This window comes from Globicephala melas, chromosome 1, assembly GCF_963455315.2.
Source record: "Globicephala melas chromosome 1, mGloMel1.2, whole genome shotgun sequence".
In the NCBI taxonomy this organism is placed as follows: domain Eukaryota; kingdom Metazoa; phylum Chordata; class Mammalia; order Artiodactyla; family Delphinidae; genus Globicephala; species Globicephala melas.
Window position 1 is genome coordinate 175276741 of NC_083314.1, and position 17527 is coordinate 175294267.

The 17527-nt window shown below is 61.0% G+C and overlaps 2 protein-coding genes across 9 annotated transcripts in view; one reads left to right on the plus strand and one right to left on the minus strand.

Annotated features, from left to right (window-relative positions):
• The first annotated feature begins 1389 nt into the window (after nucleotides 1-1389).
• MFAP2 (microfibril associated protein 2) lies at nucleotides 1390-8236 on the plus strand. 4 transcript variants are annotated; one of them, XM_030877042.2, is made up of 9 exons: nucleotides 1390-1477; nucleotides 4615-4773; nucleotides 5813-5902; nucleotides 6089-6115; nucleotides 6227-6313; nucleotides 6439-6483; nucleotides 7233-7320; nucleotides 7540-7613; nucleotides 7861-8236. In XM_030877042.2, the coding sequence occupies exons 2-9, from the start codon at nucleotides 4737-4739 to the stop codon at nucleotides 7962-7964; spliced, it is 552 nt and encodes a 183-aa protein (XP_030732902.1). In that variant the 5' UTR covers nucleotides 1390-1477; nucleotides 4615-4736; the 3' UTR covers nucleotides 7965-8236. The 4 variants fall into 4 exon arrangements, with proteins under 4 accessions (XP_030732902.1, XP_060145256.1, XP_060145265.1 ...); XM_060289273.1 differs by lacking the exon at nucleotides 1390-1477 and adding an exon at nucleotides 2373-2407 and having other exon boundaries at nucleotides 4696-4773; XM_060289282.1 differs by lacking the exon at nucleotides 1390-1477 and adding an exon at nucleotides 2766-2912.
• A 1381-nt stretch (nucleotides 8237-9617) lies between these two features.
• Nucleotides 9618-17527, minus strand: part of CROCC (ciliary rootlet coiled-coil, rootletin) — a 48620-nt gene continuing 40710 nt past the window's right edge. For 4 of the 5 annotated variants that reach the window (XM_030877070.2, XM_070045893.1, XM_070045891.1 and 1 more), the window contains 10 exons: nucleotides 16532-16701; nucleotides 16301-16421; nucleotides 15847-16010; nucleotides 14180-14395; nucleotides 13306-13530; nucleotides 12727-12876; nucleotides 12203-12403; nucleotides 11866-11997; nucleotides 11026-11202; nucleotides 9618-10196 (listed from right to left, as the gene is read on the minus strand). In XM_030877070.2, the coding sequence (XP_030732930.1) occupies nucleotides 10110-10196; nucleotides 11026-11202; nucleotides 11866-11997; nucleotides 12203-12403; nucleotides 12727-12876; nucleotides 13306-13530; nucleotides 14180-14395; nucleotides 15847-16010; nucleotides 16301-16421; nucleotides 16532-16701 (1643 nt within the window). In that variant the 3' untranslated portion in view covers nucleotides 9618-10109. The remainder of the gene's footprint in view (nucleotides 10197-11025; nucleotides 11203-11865; nucleotides 11998-12202; nucleotides 12404-12726; nucleotides 12877-13305; nucleotides 13531-14179; nucleotides 14396-15846; nucleotides 16011-16300; nucleotides 16422-16531; nucleotides 16702-17527) is intronic. The other variant, XM_060310565.2, reaches the window with a different exon arrangement.

Below are 17527 nucleotides of genomic sequence, written 5' to 3' on the forward strand. Positions count from 1 at the left end.
GTGCTGGGCAGGGGACAACAGGAAAGAAAAGCCCCCGCCAACCTCATTACTGGAAGCCCTGGCACCACCCCCAGCCCACCCTCGTAGGAGCTCAGCGAATGTTGAATCAAACTGAGTGCAAGGATGGGGGGCGTGAGGAGGTAACCTGTGACACCAGGCGCATGCACAGACCCTCTGCACTGGGCACTGAGCCATCAGACAGCAGTGGTTCAGGGGGGCACATGCTGTTCAAAGGGAGGTTGGAGGACACGGCGAGGCCTGGGTTTGATTCCCGCCTCTGCCCCTAGCTGATTCTTCGTGCATTTGTTGGGCAGTCGTGTGCCAGGCACAGGGGCTACGGCGGTGAACAAAAAACATGACCTCTGCCTGGGTGCAGCTTATAACGTGAGAGGCGAGCGGGGAAGGAGCAAATCTCCAAGAACACTGGGAGAAGAGTCCCCACACCTGCTACTCCCTCCCCGGATAGCTGCCACCTGTGCTTGGGTCCTTCGAGCCAGAGGAGTGGGTAGAAGCAGCAGAGGATCTGAGAGCCAGGACACTAGAGGTGGCAGCTTTGGGGCTTCAGTTTCCCCTTTTTGTCAAGCGTAGGGGACAGCAGTTCTGCCAGGCGGTTTCCTCTCCTACACTAGTGGGATTGCATCTGGCAGCCGTGAAGGGCTAAGGAAGGGCAGAGAGGGCCGGACTGGCCCCCGGGGCCCATAGTGCTCCAAGTGACAAAAATCCCTGCTTATTCTGCCATAGACACTGGAGCGGGGAGGGGGGCGGGGTGGCTGATAGTTATTCATTCACTTGACAGACCAGCACTGGGGAACGAACGATGCATGGGACATGGTCAGTCCCTGCCTAACAGGATTCAGTGTCTACGGGACAAGCAGCCTGAGGAGACCTGACGGTGAGGGCCTGAATCAAGGGGCATCTCGATCCCCCTCCCAGCCTGAGCCCCCTGCCCCAGGCCTAGATTCCCGTGACCAGGCAGGACTGCCCCAGGGGCAGGAGACCTGCAACCCCACACCCGGCCAGCCTCCCAGGAGAATCCACTGTTACATCATTTATTCATTCCACAAATGTTTACTGAACAGCTGCTCTGAGCCTGGCACTGTGCCTAGTGAGCAAAAACTGAGGATGAGCAGAAGCAGACCTTGTCCCTGTCTTCACGTGGCTGACAGGCTCTTCGGGGAGAGGGGCGGGATTCACATGGTCTCAGACATAGGGCAACAGCTGTGACCGGTAAAGCAGAAGATGCTTAAGAGCTCTAACAGGGAGAAAGGGAAGCCGCCTCTGAGGAAGGGAGGGCTTGATCTATAATCTGAAGGAGGAAAACCTCACCAGTGTTGCAGAAGGAAGAAACATCTTGAGCAAAGGCCTGGTGGCAGGTGGAGGAAGGGAGGGGTTTACTGAGAATCAGCCAGAAAGCCATTGAGGCTTTTGGGAGACCAGGCAGAGGGAATGAGGAGGCAGAGCCAGACTGTGATGAAAGGTAGGGCCTTTGGGGGCCCCGGGGGAGTTTAACCTTGTTCCCGGGTACCTTGGGAAACCAGTGAAAGGCTTTAGGTAGAAGCCTCCCTGCCCCCCACCCTGTCTGAGGTGAGTGGGTGAGGGCAGGGCCCGTTTGGGAAGGCCTAGATTGGAGGTATTACAGAGTCAGAAGTAGTGGTGGGAGCTGGATTGCCTGCAGGGGGTGAGCACACGGGAGTTACAGTTAGCCGGGTGAGGGAAGGACGGTGGGCTCATTCCCTGCATGGGAACACCTTCAAGGGCCAGGTCTGGGAAAGGTCGGGATGTTGTGAATTTGGACTTGGATCCTGTTGAATTGGATGTGCCTTGGGGACATTCGTGTGGCCAGGCCCAGTAGCCTGTAGCCTGTGGTTTCAAAGAAATGCTGGTTATGGAAGGCAGCTGTGGCCAGGAGCTGGCTAGGGAGACCCGGAAGGCACAACCAGAGAGGCAGAAGGAAAACCAGGCCAGGAAGGCTGTCCTGGAAGCTGGGAGAAGCCAAAAGGGAGGGCAAGGCTCTGTCTCGCTGAGCCGCGGGAGGCGAATCATCTTCCCGAGCCTCCTCTGTAAAATGGGGGCAGCACGCCCACTTCACCCATCTCACCACTTTGCGCTCCAGCTGTGATGAGGCCGTGAGGAGAAAGCACTTTGCACAGCGGAAAGTGCTGAACAGACGTGAGGCTGGCTCCGCGGGCGCCTCCTCCCCGCGGGGCTGCCCCCAGAAGAGGGTTGAAGACCCGAGGTCGCGGCGTGGCGGCCCCGGCGGCGGCGGCGGCGCTCGCGTTAGGACCCAGCGGATCCAGGCTGGAGGGCGGGCGCCGGCCCCGTCGGGGGCCCGGAGGGGGGTTCGGAGCGGGCAAAGGGGCGGCTCCGGCGGGCGGACTCGGAGCGGGCCGCGGAGTGACCCGGCCAGGTAGGCGCGGGCCTGGCGGCCTGACCGGGCCGGGGGCGCAAGGGGGGACTGGGTCGTGGGCCGCGACGTCGGAGGGCCCCCAGGTACTGAGGGTGCGGGTCTCTGCGGGTCCTCGATCCTGGGGGCGGCTTTCCTTTCGGGATCCCTGAGTCCGGGGCCGTCTGAGCAGATGCTAAGAGGGCACTTGGAAAGTTTGGGGTCGTTTGGAGGGGAAGACGCAAGTTGGGAAGGGAGGGGAGCCCGATTTGGGGGGCGTCGGGGATGGGGCGGCTTTTGTTCTCCCTGGGAGGTTGGAATGCGGCGGTTGGGGTGTGGGTGTCCGGCGGGAGCGGCGGGGACAGAGACGCGGAGAGACAAAGAGAGATCAGAGACCGAGAGAGCGCGAGGGAGCGCGCCCGAGCAAGTTTCCATGGTTGATTGTTCCCAGCTGTGCGGCGCTGCAACATCTGGTTTCCTCCAGCCGGACCCCAGCCCGGCCTCTGGAGCAGACAGAGCCTCCAGCAGAGTGAGTCAGTGAGCGTGGGGGCAGGGGGCCCGGAGGAGGCCCCGCTAGTGCCCCTCCTCGCCAGGCACAGAGGGTAGGAGGCGTCCCAGCCGTGGAAGGGGCCAGGGTCCAGGAACAGGCCTCCTAGTCAGGTCCCGGCCTCCCGACACCCAAACAGTCTGTCGTCTAGATGTGCTTGGAGGTGTGGTCCCCTGGAGGGACCCGCTTCTGCCACAGGGACTCTCTTCTCTACAGCCCAGCCCTCCTTCCCCCAATAAGCCTGGGCCTGGGTGCTCAACCTCCGAGGGGAGGAAAGACTCCTTGCAGGGGGCTGAGAGGCCTAGGAGGGGCTTTGGGGACCGACAGGACCCCCCGCCCCCCAACCAACCTCCCCAGCTCGGGGCCTTCTCCTGAGTGGTGACAGCTCCAGCTAGCCTGCCTGCCACCAGCCTGGGGGGCAAGTAGGGGACAGTGAGGCCTTGAGGGGAGCTCCAGGCCTTTCAGTCCCCCACCAAGAGGAGGCCAAGGGTGCTCAGAATGGGGATGTGGGAGCCAGATGTCCCCGGCCTGGGGGGCAGCTTGAGTCACAGGTCTCGCCTCCGCCCCCCCACCTCATCCCCACCCACCCCATCGACTGCAGCTAGGGTTGAGGAGGGAGTGAGAGGCTGAATGTATGAGACAGGCAGCGGGTCACGAAAGCGTCGGGGCTGGACAGAAGGAGGGAAAGATGCCCATGTTTCTGCCGCTTCCCTCCCCCTCTCCCTCGACTCCCTGGGCAAGGCACGATGGGGCAAAGTTAGGTTTCCATTCAGCTGTCCGGAAGAACTCCTTTTGTTGTGGCAGGGCGGGGGTCCTCCGGATGGGTGAGCCCGGGGACTCTCTCCCAGCCCTCCTAGCAGAAGGCTGACAGCCTTGGGGCTGCCCCGCACTGAGCTGGGACTGGACAAGAGGACCTGTAGATTCTGCCAAGTCCACTGTGGGGTCAAAGACTGGAGGCTAGACTCAACCAGAAGCTCTTGAACTTCAAGAGCCCAGTGAAAGCTAAGGACCACGGCCCTCTCCCCAAAAAACTACCCACATAACACTTGTCATACAATGTCAGGTTGGGGGACATCACGGTCCCCTTCAGCGCTACCCTCTAGGATCTGGAGAGGCGCTTTTCAGACTCCACCCTAAGTGCTTCCTGCTGCCGCAGACAAGTAGACCTCAGTCTCAGTCTCGTGAGTGTGCGATGAAGTCAGCCAGGTCTTGGGAGGCCTGGAGGCCTGGCAGGAGAGGAATCTTCTAGGGGTGGGAACCCTGCCCAGGCCTGGCTGTCCCAGGGGCCCCCGAGGCCCAGGCACACATGTGGTTTCCTGCTGAGTCTGGGCTGCGATGTTGGCTGGGCAGGGTTGGGGTCCCGAGGATGGGCCTGGGGTCAGGATCAGTGCATTAGACACCTGGGGAAGTGCTGAACCAGAGGGTGGGCATGGGTTGTGGCAAGGAGAGCAGGGGCAGGGCTGATAGAGGATTAGAAATGTCCATTTAGTGAGCAGGGCAGGGTAGGGTCTGTTTGTCAAGACCAGCTCTGGAGCCAGGTTGGAGGCCGAGTCCCTCGGGACCTGAACACCCAGTGGGCCATCAGGGACAGAGGATGTCCGTCCAAAGTAGTCCCCTCCCCCTGGGCCCAGACTCCATGACCCTCCACCTGCCTGGCTTCTGTTCCGAATCCCTCCTTCTCCAGGCTGAATTCGGGGCAGCAGAAGTGGGCTCTGCAGCCCTGGGGTAGTGGCCCGAGGCAGCTTGCTCCCTCCTCTTCCTCCAGCTGTCCCCTGACACCAGTCCAGCCCGCCTTGTTGTGTAACCATGAGAGCTGCCTACCTCTTCCTGCTGTTCCTGCCTGGTAAGTGGCACCTAGGTGGGTGGGGCTCCCTTTATGTGGGTGGGAGTGGGGTTTGTAGGGGGAGGGAGCTGGCAGTAAGCTTTTGTCGTGTCCTATGGCCAGAACTCAGCTCCATCGCTCCCAGGGCCGTCCACCTCTTGGGCCACAGACGGCTGGCAACCCCTCCCAAAGACTAGAGGCACCTCCTGGGCCCCTCCTCAACCCTCCACAGCAGCAGACTGGCAGGATTCTGGAGAGTGGGCCCAGACACCAGGATCCACATTTTTCTTCTTACTTACTGACCCTCCCAGGAGCTGAGGTGCAGGAATGGAGGCCCCTAAGGCAGGGAGTCTGAAGGCCTGGGTTCTAGACCCCTTTGGGGCCCAACTAACCTATACAATCTTGACCTTGGAGAAGTCCCTGTTAGTCAAAATGAGGAGTTATCAATGGGGACCCCAAAGGCCCTGCCAGGTCTAACATCCATTAATTTAACAGATATTTGTGGAGCTCCCTCTTTGGGCCAGGCACTGAGCTAGGCCCTGGGAACACAGTGATGAACCAGGCAGACAGACCCCGCCCTCATGGTGTTGCCTGCCAGTCTAGGGAAGGGAGATGTGATAAGTGTCTAGGGAAGGGAGATGTGATAAGTGTCAGATTATGTTGAGTGCTATGATGGAAATAAACAGGAGAACGAGATGGAGAGTGTGGGTGGGCCAGTGAGGGCCTCTTAGCAGAGCTGAAATTTCAGTTGAGACTTGAAGGAGGAGAAGCAAATCAGGATGACAGGCCCAGGGAGAGTCAAGTGCAAAGGCCTTGGGGCAGGCAGCGGCCGGCATGGGGGAGAGGGGCAGGACATGACCCGTGAGGCAACACAGGACCAGGGAGTATAAGGGCCTTTATGGTCAAGGAAGGCGTTTGCCTCCTATGGGTCTAGAGTCTGTTGAGATCTTAGGGTCTTACAGGCCTGCCCTAGGGACCTCTACCTACCCTCCCCAGAAGTGCTTTGGGGCCTCTGCTGCCCTTCCCTGCTGGACGTCCCCTCAGCTTTGCCTCCCCACAGCAGGCCTGCTGGCTCAGGGCCAGTACGACCTGGATCCGCTGCCTCCGTTCCCAGACCACGTCCAGTACACCCACTATAGCGACCAGATCGGTAAGCGCCTTGTCCGCCCCCAGGCCTCCCCACCAGCCCTGCTCCCTGGATCTGCATGGCTCAGCCAGGGATCAGGTGGGGTGGTAGGGCGATGGGAATCTCGGGGTATGGTCCCTTGCTCAGTTGTGACCTGGGGCTGGGGGCTAGCCTGACCCCCACCAATTCCACATTCATCTTTATTTTCAGACAACCCGGACTACTATGATTATCAAGGTAAAGGGCTGAGGGCAGGATAGGATGGGCAGGCAGCTGGGTGGGGAGTCCGTAGAGACCTGCGGGCGATGGGAGTAGGGGAGCAGACCCTTTCATCATCTCTCATTGCAGAGGTGACTCCTCGGCCCCCGGAGGAGCAGTTTCAGTTCCAGTCCCAGCAGCAAGTCCAACAGGAAGTCATCCCAGCTCCCACCTTAGGTAGGCCACCAGCTCCAGCCAGCCCCGGGAGTGGGGAGGTCTGTCCGGGGCTGGGAGAGGTGACCTCACCCTGCCCTGAATAGACCCGTCCCAGTGATCTCTGCCTGCCTCTCCCCCAACACCAGAACCAGGAACTGTAGAGACGGAGCCCACGGAGCCTGGGCCTCTGGGTAAGAACCTTCCTGACAACTGGAGGGACAGAGGCATGGCCCCGGAAGTTAGGGTGCAGTGGCGTGCGGCACTGGGAGGACAGAGAAAGCCAGGCCTTTTGCTCTCGCTGGGGTAGATGGTGGGATGAGGGGCTTACAGAGGTGCCCCTGCTTTGGGCTGGCAACTCCAGGGCCCCCCTGAGGCAGCTCTGGGAGATCCCCCTGCCCCTGGGCCCAGCTGGAGGCCAAGTTGGCTGCAGCCTCAGGAGGCGCCTCTACTCCCAGACACTGGGGCGGGGCGGGGCGGGAGCACGCCGGCGGCAGGACAGGGTGGTGCTCAGAGGCAGGAGAGGCGAGGATGGGGCAGGAAGCCCAGGCCAGCTCAGCGGGCCTCCCCTGGCCAAGAGCCAGCCTGTGTGTGAGGGACCCCGTCTCACAGCTCAGCGTGTGAGTGTGCGGACCTCCTGTGAGGCTGCTTGGACTTTTGTGACTGTGTGCGGGTATAGATTTGTGTTTGAATATATGCTTCCAAGCATGGTTGTGAATTTGTATATGTATAAATATACTGGATAAAATTGGGCAGCCTCGCAAGGTCCGACAGTGCTCGCGTGTGCGTGTGTTGGTGTGTGCACGCAGGTCTAGGCTGGGCCTGAGGGTGCAGGGGTACCTAGGCCCTGAGAGCCAGTCTCCCATGGGTGCGGTTGGGGGCTGCCACCCAGCTCTAAGCCCCCAGCTGCAGCCCCCCAAGTGTGATCCCACCTGTCACTCAGACTGCCGCGAGGAGCAGTACCCGTGTACCCGCCTCTACTCCATACACAAGCCTTGCAAACAGTGTCTCAACGAGGTCTGCTTCTACAGGTGAGCGCAGGCAGGGACTGGGGGGGCGGGGGTGGCAGGGGAGCGGGGGGGACCACAGCTCCAGCCAGCAACGTGGGAGTGGGGAAAGCTAGTGAGTCCCAAGGTTGAGCTCAACTCTGGTTACGCCCAGGCCTAGGGGCTGGGTCTCCGGCTCTCCCGCGGGACAGGGTGAGGATGGGGCTGACGTTTCTCCCGGCCCCGTCCCTCTGTCCCTCTCAGCCTCCGCCGTGTGTATGTCATCAACAAGGAAATCTGTGTCCGCACGGTCTGTGCCCACGAGGAGCTCCTGCGAGGTAGGAAGGCCTCCGCCCTCCTCTTTCCCCTGCCCCCATGCCCACTCGTCATCCATCCACGCGTCCACCCATCTGATGTTTATTAAACGTGTGTTCAATCCAGGGCCACTTCCGGGGAATCCTGAGCTCCCCTCCCGGCTGCTTTTTATCCTCAGAACATCCCCCATCACCACGGTTGGGGCGGGGGTAGCAGTTTCCATCACCTAGCCGCACCCTGACCCCCACTCCTTCCTGCCACCCCCAACAGCTGACCTGTGTCGTGACAAGTTCTCCAAATGTGGCGTGATGGCCAGCAGCGGCCTGTGCCAATCTGTGGCAGCCTCCTGTGCCAGGAGCTGCGGGGGCTGCTAGGGTGGAACTGGCACCCCGAGCCCTGGACCCTCCTCGGATCTGGGGCCCTCAGGCTCTGCCTGACCTGGTGCTTTTCTCCCCAGCCAGACGTTCCTCTTATCCCGTAAAATGTTAGTGGCTGCAGCGCCGGGGGGTTGCCTCAGGCCCTTCCCCCAGCCTGCGGCCACCCTTGGGGCACAAAGGGGGCTCCCCAGTGTCCAGTCTCCGCCCCCAGGTGGGGGACATCCCAGGCCTCTCTGTGGGACCTGGGCCCCTGATGTGCCTTCTCCATCCCTCTGAGGACAGTCCCCCACTCCAGCCCCACCCCCAAGGTAGGCTATGACCCTCACCCCAGCTGGTCTGCTTGGATTTCCTACAGCCCCTGGGCATAGACCACCTTTGTTTTATACAAAATTAAAAACAGGTTTTTACAAAAGATTCAGAGTCACTTTTTCGGTCGCGGGCACAGAGGAGATGGCCAGCTGCCTCAACACTGCATGTCCTCACGGAGAGGCTCCCAGGCCCCTTCGGGAGAAGGGTAGGTTCAGGTGACCTGTGGCCGTGCCTCCTCATCCACCCGCTTCAGCTCTGACCTGCCCAGAAATGGGCCATGACAACTGCCCCCCGCCCCCAGCGTGTGTGTGTGTGTGCGTGTGTGTGTTGCAGGGGGTTGTATCAGAGATAGAAGGTTCAGGAATATAGCTTCCTCATTGTCAGGGCTGCCTGGTGAGTCTGTGAGTGCCCCATCACCAGAGAAGGGCGCAAGGCAAGATGAGAGGCCGCCCATGTGGAAGCGTATAGGGTGGAAGGCAGGAGGTCAAGGTTGGTGGACTCTGATATCAAGGGCTTTGGCAGGAGGGAAGCCTGGTGCAGTTCAGAGGGCAGAAACAGGGCAAGCTGTTACACCACCTCCCTCTGACCAGCACAGGAGACCAGGCTCTGGCTGAAGGCTCAGCACACAGGCCTATTTAACCCTGCAACCAGGCCTGTGTGGTGGGTAGTTAATATTCCCATCTTACAGACAGGGAAACTAAGCCTAGATTACGTAAGCCACCCAAGGGTCCACAGTGGTAAGTGGCAGGGCTGGGGTGGAACCTGACTCCACTGGACTCCATGAGATGAATGGAATTTCTCCTTGGAAACACTCACTGGGCATCTTCTGTGTGTACTTCCTCATAACCACCCTGGGAGGAACGTTCCCATTTTACAGAGAAGCAAACTGAGGCTCTGATAGGTTAAGCGGCTTTGCCCAGGATCACCCAGCGGAGCCAAGGCAAGACCCCACGTCCACTCCCAGGCCTGCACTTGTTTACCACACCGCCTGGAATGCCTGTTACTGTCCAGAGGGCGGGCCCTGTCCTGAGGAGGAGCCAGAGAAAAGAGCAGAAAGCTTCAGCCGGAAAGAGTCGAGCGGCACAGGTTGGGTCCCATCCCAAACCTCAACAGCTCCATCTGTTAAATGGGGTGGGTGGCCCAGGACCCTGGAGGCCTCCCCATCCCGACATCCTGTGAGGTTGGTAAGTTCCTTACCTCTCGTCACAGGCCTTTCAAAAGCTGCCCCCATCTCCCTGAGCACCCACTAGGGGACCCCATCCCTCTGGCCCCAGGGCCCTCCTGTCCCCCCTCCTGTCTCCCAGGTGGAGAAGGCACATTAATAGCAAAGGGACACATCTGTACAAACCGTCTTTTTTTAAATGGGGTCGTCTTGTTACAAAAAACACAACAGTTCTGAACAGTTAACATTGTAAAAAGGTACAAAAATACAGGGACTCTGAACTCTGAGGAATTTCCTGACAAATACTCTGAACTAAGGCAAAGAGATCTCTGGGAAGCCAGAGAAGGTCCCCTGCCCCAGGCCTGGACATCCCTTCTCTTTCCCGTGAACCTGTGCTCCAGGGTTGGCCAGAGACAAGGTGGGGGGGAGGTCTCTCCAACCCCTGGCTTTGGCTCAGACACTCAAGGAGGACCTCAAACTGGTCCTGGGGGACCTCACACGGGCTCATCCTGGGGGAGAGGGGGCTGGACTGAGTGGGGAGCCCACAGAGGGTGGTCGGCTCTGACGAGGCTGGGAGGGCGCTGCCGGGTCTGGGCTGGTGCCGGAGTCCCCCCTCCCCTGTCCCGCCCCGGCCACGGGGCTGCTCTCCAGGGTGCCCGCCGGCAAGGTGCTCACTTCTCTGGGGGGCCGGAGGAGGGGGAGAAAGAAGCTGAGCCCCTTCGAAGCTCCTGCTGCAACTGTCCCTTCAGTGTGGACACCTGGAGAAGAAAGAGGCGGTAGGGCCAGCCCGGGACCCCAGCCTGGTTTCAGAAAAAGCGGGGCGGCGGGGGTGGGGTGTGGCTGAGGGAAGGACACCAGAAGGGACCCAGTGCTGCCTGTTTCAGAAAAACCAGGTGTCATTAAGAGCCAGGGTATTTCCTCCCCTTCTCATTTTGCTCCATGGAGCAGTGGGGTGTCTCCAGACCGCTCGGCCTCTCTTTGGGGGCCACCCATCCCCACTCTCACCACTAGGCCAGGCCTGGAGCTAGCTGGACTCCAGGGGTGGACCTGTGACCCAGGCCTGGCCCACCAAAGCAGCCTTGCCCTGCAGACATGATCAGGGCAGAGATGGTCACGAGGGGGCCTGCGGTCTCAGCTGGCCAATGAGGCGCATCCTTGGGACCTGTGCTGCTGACCTCAGGGAAAAGGGCCCCCCTCTCCGCTGGGATCATGGGTTGTTAGGATAACCCCAGGCTGGAGCTGCTGAGGCCACCTGTGCCACCCGGGGAAACGGCCTGCCCGGGCATGGAGCCGTGGCAAGGGGACTGAGTTCCAATGACATCACTTGAGCCCGTGTCCAGCCGTGGCTCATAGCAGCACAGATCCACCCGGACCGTTTCAGTTATGGGTGCCATTGACCACTTATACCCAAGAGGTTACTGCCAGCCCTCTCCCTGCCCCCACTTCTTCCTCTCCCTCGCCCCCTCCTCTTCCTCCGCCCCCTTCCCCCAGCTCCACACTTCCATCCTGGCCCAGCCTCCTGAAGGGGGAGTCCTGCCGATGCTGCCGCCCCCTGGGGAAGGGCCAGAGCCCACCAGGCCTGAGTACCTGCTCCTCCAGGCCACGCACCCGCTGCCGGTGGGCCCGCTCCCGCGCCTCCAGAGTGCGCTCCGTCTGCACCTGGGCACTGCGCAGGCGATCCACTTCCTGCTGCAGCTCCAGCCGCTGCTCATCCACCTCCAGCCGCGCTGGGCTGTGGTTCTGCTGCAGTGCTGCCACCTGGGCCTGCAGGAGGGCCCACGGGTCAGGCCTCTGGCCGAAGGGTGTCAGGCACCTCCCTGGGGTGGGAGCCTGAGGGCCCCTTGGGGCAAAGCAGGGGCTGTAGGAGAGACCCTTGTTTTTCTCCCACCCACCCCCCAGCCCTCCTGGCCTGCAAATCCTGGGTCAGGGTAGTTAGTGACCCCCGTTCAGGCACACAAACACACACACAGACGTATTCAAACACAGAGACAAGCCCTTATGTGTATACAGATATAGATAGATAAGATAGATAAAAGCATGTAAAAACCTGTGTTCACACGGATGCATGCATATGTGCAAAAGCCCAGTACTCTTACATACATCTACATACAAGAAGAGACCTGTACGCGAAGATACAGATATAGCCCTAATACTTAGATATGCCACATCCATGCACCAGATTCGTGCTACACGCGCAAGAATACTCTCACATACACTCATAGCTCTTCACGTCCACAACCAACGTGAGCACACAGGCGCGTGTGCTGACAGGTCTCTTTCCTCTCCACTCTGGGGAGGACCCCTCCCTCTGGGACCTGGCTCTGGGCACCCCCTCCAAGGCTCTGGGCTTGTGGACTGTGGGGGTGGAGTTGGGTCCAGGGCTGGGGAGAGAAAGCGTGTCCAGCGCTGGGTGGGCAGGGGCTAGACCTCCAGCAGCTGGATCTGCCCCCGGGCCTCGGCCAGCTCCAACTCAGCCTCTGTGAGCGTGTGGTCCAGGAGGCCCTTCTCTGCGCTCAGCCGCACCGTGTCCTCGTGACTGCGAAGCTTCTCCCATTCCACCTAGGTGGGGAGAGCGGGAGGGGGTCAGGGTGCCCGGGGAAGGAGGGAGGTCCCAGGAAGTGGGAGCAGCTCAGAAAGGGGTGTTGGGTTACAGGTAGCAGGGCCAGGGGGACTTGCAGCCCCCACATCCTGGGGACACACAGCGGGGACCAACCAGGGCTGGGACCCAAGGAAGTGAAGGGAGGGCCCTAGGGACACAGCCCACCTTGTCCAGCATCCTCTTGAGGGCCACCCGGTCCTTCTCCAGCTGCAGGGCTGAGCGCTCCGCCTCCCGCTTCTCGGCCTCCAGCTGAGCCAGGGCACGCTGCAGGCTCCCCAGGCGCTCCTGCAGCAGCCGCCGCTCATCCTGCAGCTTCTGGACCGTGTGTAGGGCCGCAGCCTCACCTTCTTGCCGTTGCCGCAGCGCCTGCAGCAGAAGCCAGCGAGTCCCTAATCCCTCTGGGCCTCAGGGTGTGCATCGGAAGCTTGGAGATGATGATGCCAGCCTGCCAGGCCCACTTTCTAGGTAAGGCTATTATGAGGCCCACGTCAGGGAATGGTCACCCGAGGCCAGACAGTTCTCTCTGGGCCTCAGTTTCTCCATCTGTATAATGGAGATATGGACTGAGTGAACCACGCTTCCTCACAGGAGGCTGGGCCTACGTTTGGGATAAGGTGGAGATAGGTGAGAAGGTCCCGACGCCGAGGGCCTCACGGTCCTGGGAACGGAAGGGCCACCCTGGCCCTCACCTCCTGCAGCTGTTGCAGCCGGCCCTCGGACTCCGCCCGCTGCAGCTCCAGGTCCGCTAGCTCGCCCCGCACGGTCTGCACCTGCTCGGCCAGGGAGCTGCTCTGCTTCCTTGCCTCGGATAACGCCTGCCGCGTGGCCTCCAGCCGTTCCTGCGGGACAAGGGCTGATGGTGCCAGGCTGTCCTGGGAGCCCTGAGGCAAGGGGCTCCTCTCTACTCGGGACCTCCGGGCCAGGTTCGCAGCCCCTTAAACAGGTAGTCCTCTCACCTGGAGAGTAAGCCAGACAGCAGGCCTGGCCCACAGCCTAGCCACTGACCTACACAAGGTGGGGAAGCCCTCAGACCCCAGCTCTTCCCTTAGCCTGCCCCTGGGTCCTGCAGCCTGTCCTAGTAGGCTTGATCCCACCTCCCCCCAGAGCCTCCCCTCATTGGCTGATGCTCTTACTGGGCCCACCCCTCCCTCAAAGGCAGCTCTTATTGACCGTCCCAGGGGTCAGCTCTCCACCAGGGCCCCCAAGCCTGCCTTTGTAGGCTAACTCTCACTGGGCCCGCCCGCAGCCAGACCCTGGAACCCCCATACTTGGAGCACTTGGCGGTCATGTTCACAAGCAGTCAGTGCCTTCTGCATGTGCAGGTTCTTGTCCTGGGTGCTGGTGAGGCTGGCGCTGCTTTGGGTCAAAGCCTCCATCAGGCCCTGCACCTTGTCCCGCAGGACCCCCTCGCTCTCTTCCACCTTGGCCAGGGCCCCCCTCAGCCGCTCGACTGTCAGCTGCAGAGTCCCCGCCTTCGCCTCACTGTCTGCCACCTGGTGGGAAGACAGACAGGATGGTCCAGGTGTGCCTAACCCAAGCCCCTGCCACCTCTCTCTAGGCCTTTCTCACTGATACTGTTCCCATGCGTTCCCACTGGCTCAGGTGACTACAACCTGGGCCCAGTCGCACCGCCAGTTAACTACCCTCACGCAGAATGCCATCAACCTGGCTGTCCCAGACCCCGTGGTCTTCCGCCGGTTCTCATTCCCCTTTCCTCCCTGTTATGGAGAAGAAAGGGTAACCACCACAACCCTGAGATTTTCTGTGTTCTTGACTTAGGTGGGTGACAGTGTAGGGCTAGCAGAGCTACTGAACATTCCAGTTAGAGCTGAGCTTCCTGGTGGCCAAGGCAAAAAAAGAAAATGAGTGAAATCTATATCTCTAACTGGTCCCACATGCCTCCTATGAGTGCAGACTCCGTCAACAAACAGTCCTGAATTCTCATTTTGGTCCTGCCTCTTATTAGCTATGGGATCTTGGGCAATGATGTCACCTCCGTGAGCTTCCATCCGCCCATCTGTGAAATGGGGTGATGATAATACCTGCCTCGCAGGGTAGCTGGGAGGATCAAACAGAGTCCCCATAACGCACGTGGCACAGGGCATGCAGAAGAGGGGCCTGAGGTCAGGGGAGGGGACCCACCTGCCTCTGCAGGGAGTCGACCCGCTCCCGGAGGGCCTGGGCCTGGGCCTCCCGGTCGCTCAGGCCCAGGCGGCTGCGCTGCAGCTCCCCCTCGAGCGAGCGCCGCTGCAGCTCCAGCTTGACGCTGCGGCTCTCAGAGGCATCCAGCACCTCCTTCAGACGCCGCTTGTCGCTCTCCAGCTTCACCTCGTTGGCCTTCATCTTGCTGATCTTCTCCTGTGGGTGGGGCAGGGCTCAGGCCCCAGCTGTGCAGCCCACCCCACGCCTCCCACATCCCTCAGGACCCTTAGGAGGAAGTGGGGAGCAGCCTGGAAGTGGTCACAGACACCACTTGCTGTGTGACCCAGGGCCAGCCCCTGATGCTCTTGGGGCCTCCGTCTCCCCACATGCTCACAGGGTGACTTGAGGATCCCAGAGCACTTTCCAGTTTGCCCAAGTCTCATAGCCTGTGTGATCCAGGCTCATCCCTCCGTCCCTGCTCTCTGGGCCTATTTCACCTCTGTGTGGTCGAGGGACCAGATTGGTCCAGGGACGCCACAACCTGGGTGTTTACAGAGCCCCAGGGCGGTGAGGGTGGAAGGTGTAAAAATGCAGATTCCAGGGCCTCCATGCTCTGCTGCATCGCTCTCCAGAGGCGGGCCCAGAGCTGCATGTGGGACCTGAGCTGAGTCGGGCACGAGCCCTGGGCCCTGCCGGGTTTTAGGGGATGATACTCCTCCCTTCCCGATGCGGGGTCAGCTGGTGAAGGAGACTTGGGGAGTGGGGATAGGGCAGGAAGACAGACAGGGGTCCTTCTCTTCCTGTCACCATCCTAGAGACAGGGCGGGGCAAGGGGGTGTTATTACAACAGCGTCCAGGCCTGCCCCGCTTCCACCCTGCTCAGAGCCCCAACCCTGCCATGTCTGGGCCCAGCAGCCCCACTCTGGCTCCTGCCCAGCTTTGTTCCTGGCCTCCTCCCGCGGCCCCTGTGGCTGGGCCCAAGGCCAGAGCCGGAGCCGCAGACACAACAATCCAGCTCAAGCTCGGCCTGGAGCCAGAGGCCTGGGGTGGGCTGTGGGGACAGGCATGGAGGGCCAGAGGAGGAGAGGGGAGGGGGGGAATCTGCCGCTGCAAGAAGGGCTCAAGGCTTCGGCGGCCTGGACTGTCACCACCAGGGCCTGTGCTTCCTGCCCCAGACACACACACACACACACGCACGCACGCACGCACGCACGCACACACGTATATACAGATGTCTCCCAAACACATAAAACCCCCAGAACACCAGTGGTGTGGCTATACAGAGATGAAGGAAACAGGTCCGCTGAGCACTGTCTATGTGTTAAGAGTGCACGTGCATCGTCTCTGGGAGAGAGTTACTGTTCTCCCCCTTTTATACGTGAGGAAAGCGAGAATCACACAGCAGGGCAAGAACTTGAACCCAGGTCTGTGAGCTGCAAACGCCCAGGCTCTTTCTTCTGTAGCCTAATGACCTCATATGGAACAAGATGATGAAATCTGAATGTGCTTTTGGAGAAAGTCACAGGCTGGTCACGTCAGTGGGTGCTGGCAGACCCAGGCAGACAGAACAGAGATGCGCACAGGAGGCCTTACAGACGTCCATTCAGGCGCACACAGATCGCCCGCACCCCGCCGCCCTCTCCCACTGGCCCTCAGCTCCTGCCTACCTGGCTGGCCCGGAGCTCGCTCTCGGTGGCCTGCAGGCCCCTCTCCAGGGCAGCCACCTGGTCCAGCACAGCCCGGCGCTCCCGCTCGCTGTGCCGCGCGCTCTCCTCCTGCAGCGCCAGCTCGGCCTGGGCCCCGCTCAGCCGCCCGTCCACGCTGCGCTGGGCTGCGGCCCCCGCCCAGCTCCGTCAGGCCCAGCCAGGCACACAGCCTGAGCCCTGAATCAGGTTCGCCCTCCGCCCACTGCAGGGCTTGCCTCTCTGAGACCTTGGGGGGTCCGTGGGTCTGGACACGGGGTGAGGCTGACCAGGGAGGGGGCCCCAGAGGAGACAGCCCGCTTAGGCCACGGTGGCCAGGGCAGGGACGCAGGAGTGGCTCAGGCCAAGCCCACAGCCTCCCACCTCAGCTGCTAAGGGCACAAGAGAGCAAAGCAAGGACCCAGAGGGTCAGACTCACCCTCCTCACTCGCAGCCACCGCCCTCTGCAACTGCCTCGCCCGTGAGGCCGCACTGTCCCTCTCGGCCTCCGCCTCCGCCAGCTGGCGACTCAGGGTACTCGTCTGGGCCCGAAGCTCATCCTGCAACCCCAATGTTGGGGGGAAGGGAAGACCTGCTCGGACGACCTGCGGCCCCTCACAGGGCCCTGGGCCACGGGGCTCCCCCTGCAGCCACTCACGCCCCACCTCACCCGTTCTCTCTGGGCGCTCTGCAGCTCCTGCAGGAACTCCCGGAGCGCCCCCCGCACTGCTTCCGGATCCAGGTCTGGAGATGCCGGGGAGGTGGCAGGTCCTGGGGATGGTGGCTGGGACCCAGGGCTGCGTTCCAAGGGCTTGGGGCTGCTGAGCTCTTCCCCACTTCCTAGAGAATGAGACACGCTCAGGATGCAGGAGCCACAGGCCTCTCCTGCCTGGTTGGTGCCTGCAGGCTCCCAAGGCATCTCGCCCGTCCATGCTGAGCCCGGCAGCCCAGTGAGCTCCCCACAGCGCAAACTGGGTCCCCTCGGCCTCTTGCTTAGCCCTTGACCAGCCCTTCCAACCCTCAGAACAAAGCCCAGCTTCCTTGCCATCACCTGTCGCTCACCCCCACCAGCATCACCCTCTCCCTTGACAAGCTGGCCACTTCACATCACCCACAGCTCCCACGTTCTAGAACATTCCCTCTTACAAAGGCACCAGGACCTTTGTACCTTCTGTTGCCTTCTCTCTCAATGGCTTCTCTTTGCCTGGCCCATTCCTACGTGTAAAGAACCCTCCTCAGGGGCTTCCCTGGTGGCGCAGTGGTTGATAACCCACCTGCCAATGCAGGGGACACGGGTTCGAGCCCTGGGCCGGGAAGATACCACATGCCACGGAGCAACTAAGCCCGTGCGCCACAACTACTGACCCTGCGCTCTAGAGACTGCAAGCCACAACTATTGAGCCCGAGTGCTGCAACTACTGAAGCCCGAGCGCCTAGAGCCCATGCTCCGCAACAAGAGAAGCCACCGCAGTGAGAAGCCCACGCACCGCAAGGAAGAGTAGCCCCCGCTCGCCGCAACTAGAGAAAACCCACGCGCAGCAGCAAAGACCCAATGCAGCCAAAAATTAAATAAATGAATAAATAAATAAATTTATTTTTTAAAAAAAGAACACTCCTCAGAGGCCTCCCTGACCCCAGGCTGGGTTAGGGTGAGCTCATCCCACCC

Coding starts and splice junctions, on each gene's coding strand:
- MFAP2 (XM_030877042.2), top strand. CDS start 4,737: ATGAGAGCTGCCTACCTCTTCCTGCTGTTCCTGCCTG. Junction 6,314..6,438: donor CATCCCAGCTCCCACCTTAG/GTAGGCCACCAG, acceptor CCCCAACACCAG/AACCAGGAACTGTAGAGACG. Junction 6,484..7,232: donor CACGGAGCCTGGGCCTCTGG/GTAAGAACCTTC, acceptor CCTGTCACTCAG/ACTGCCGCGAGGAGCAGTAC.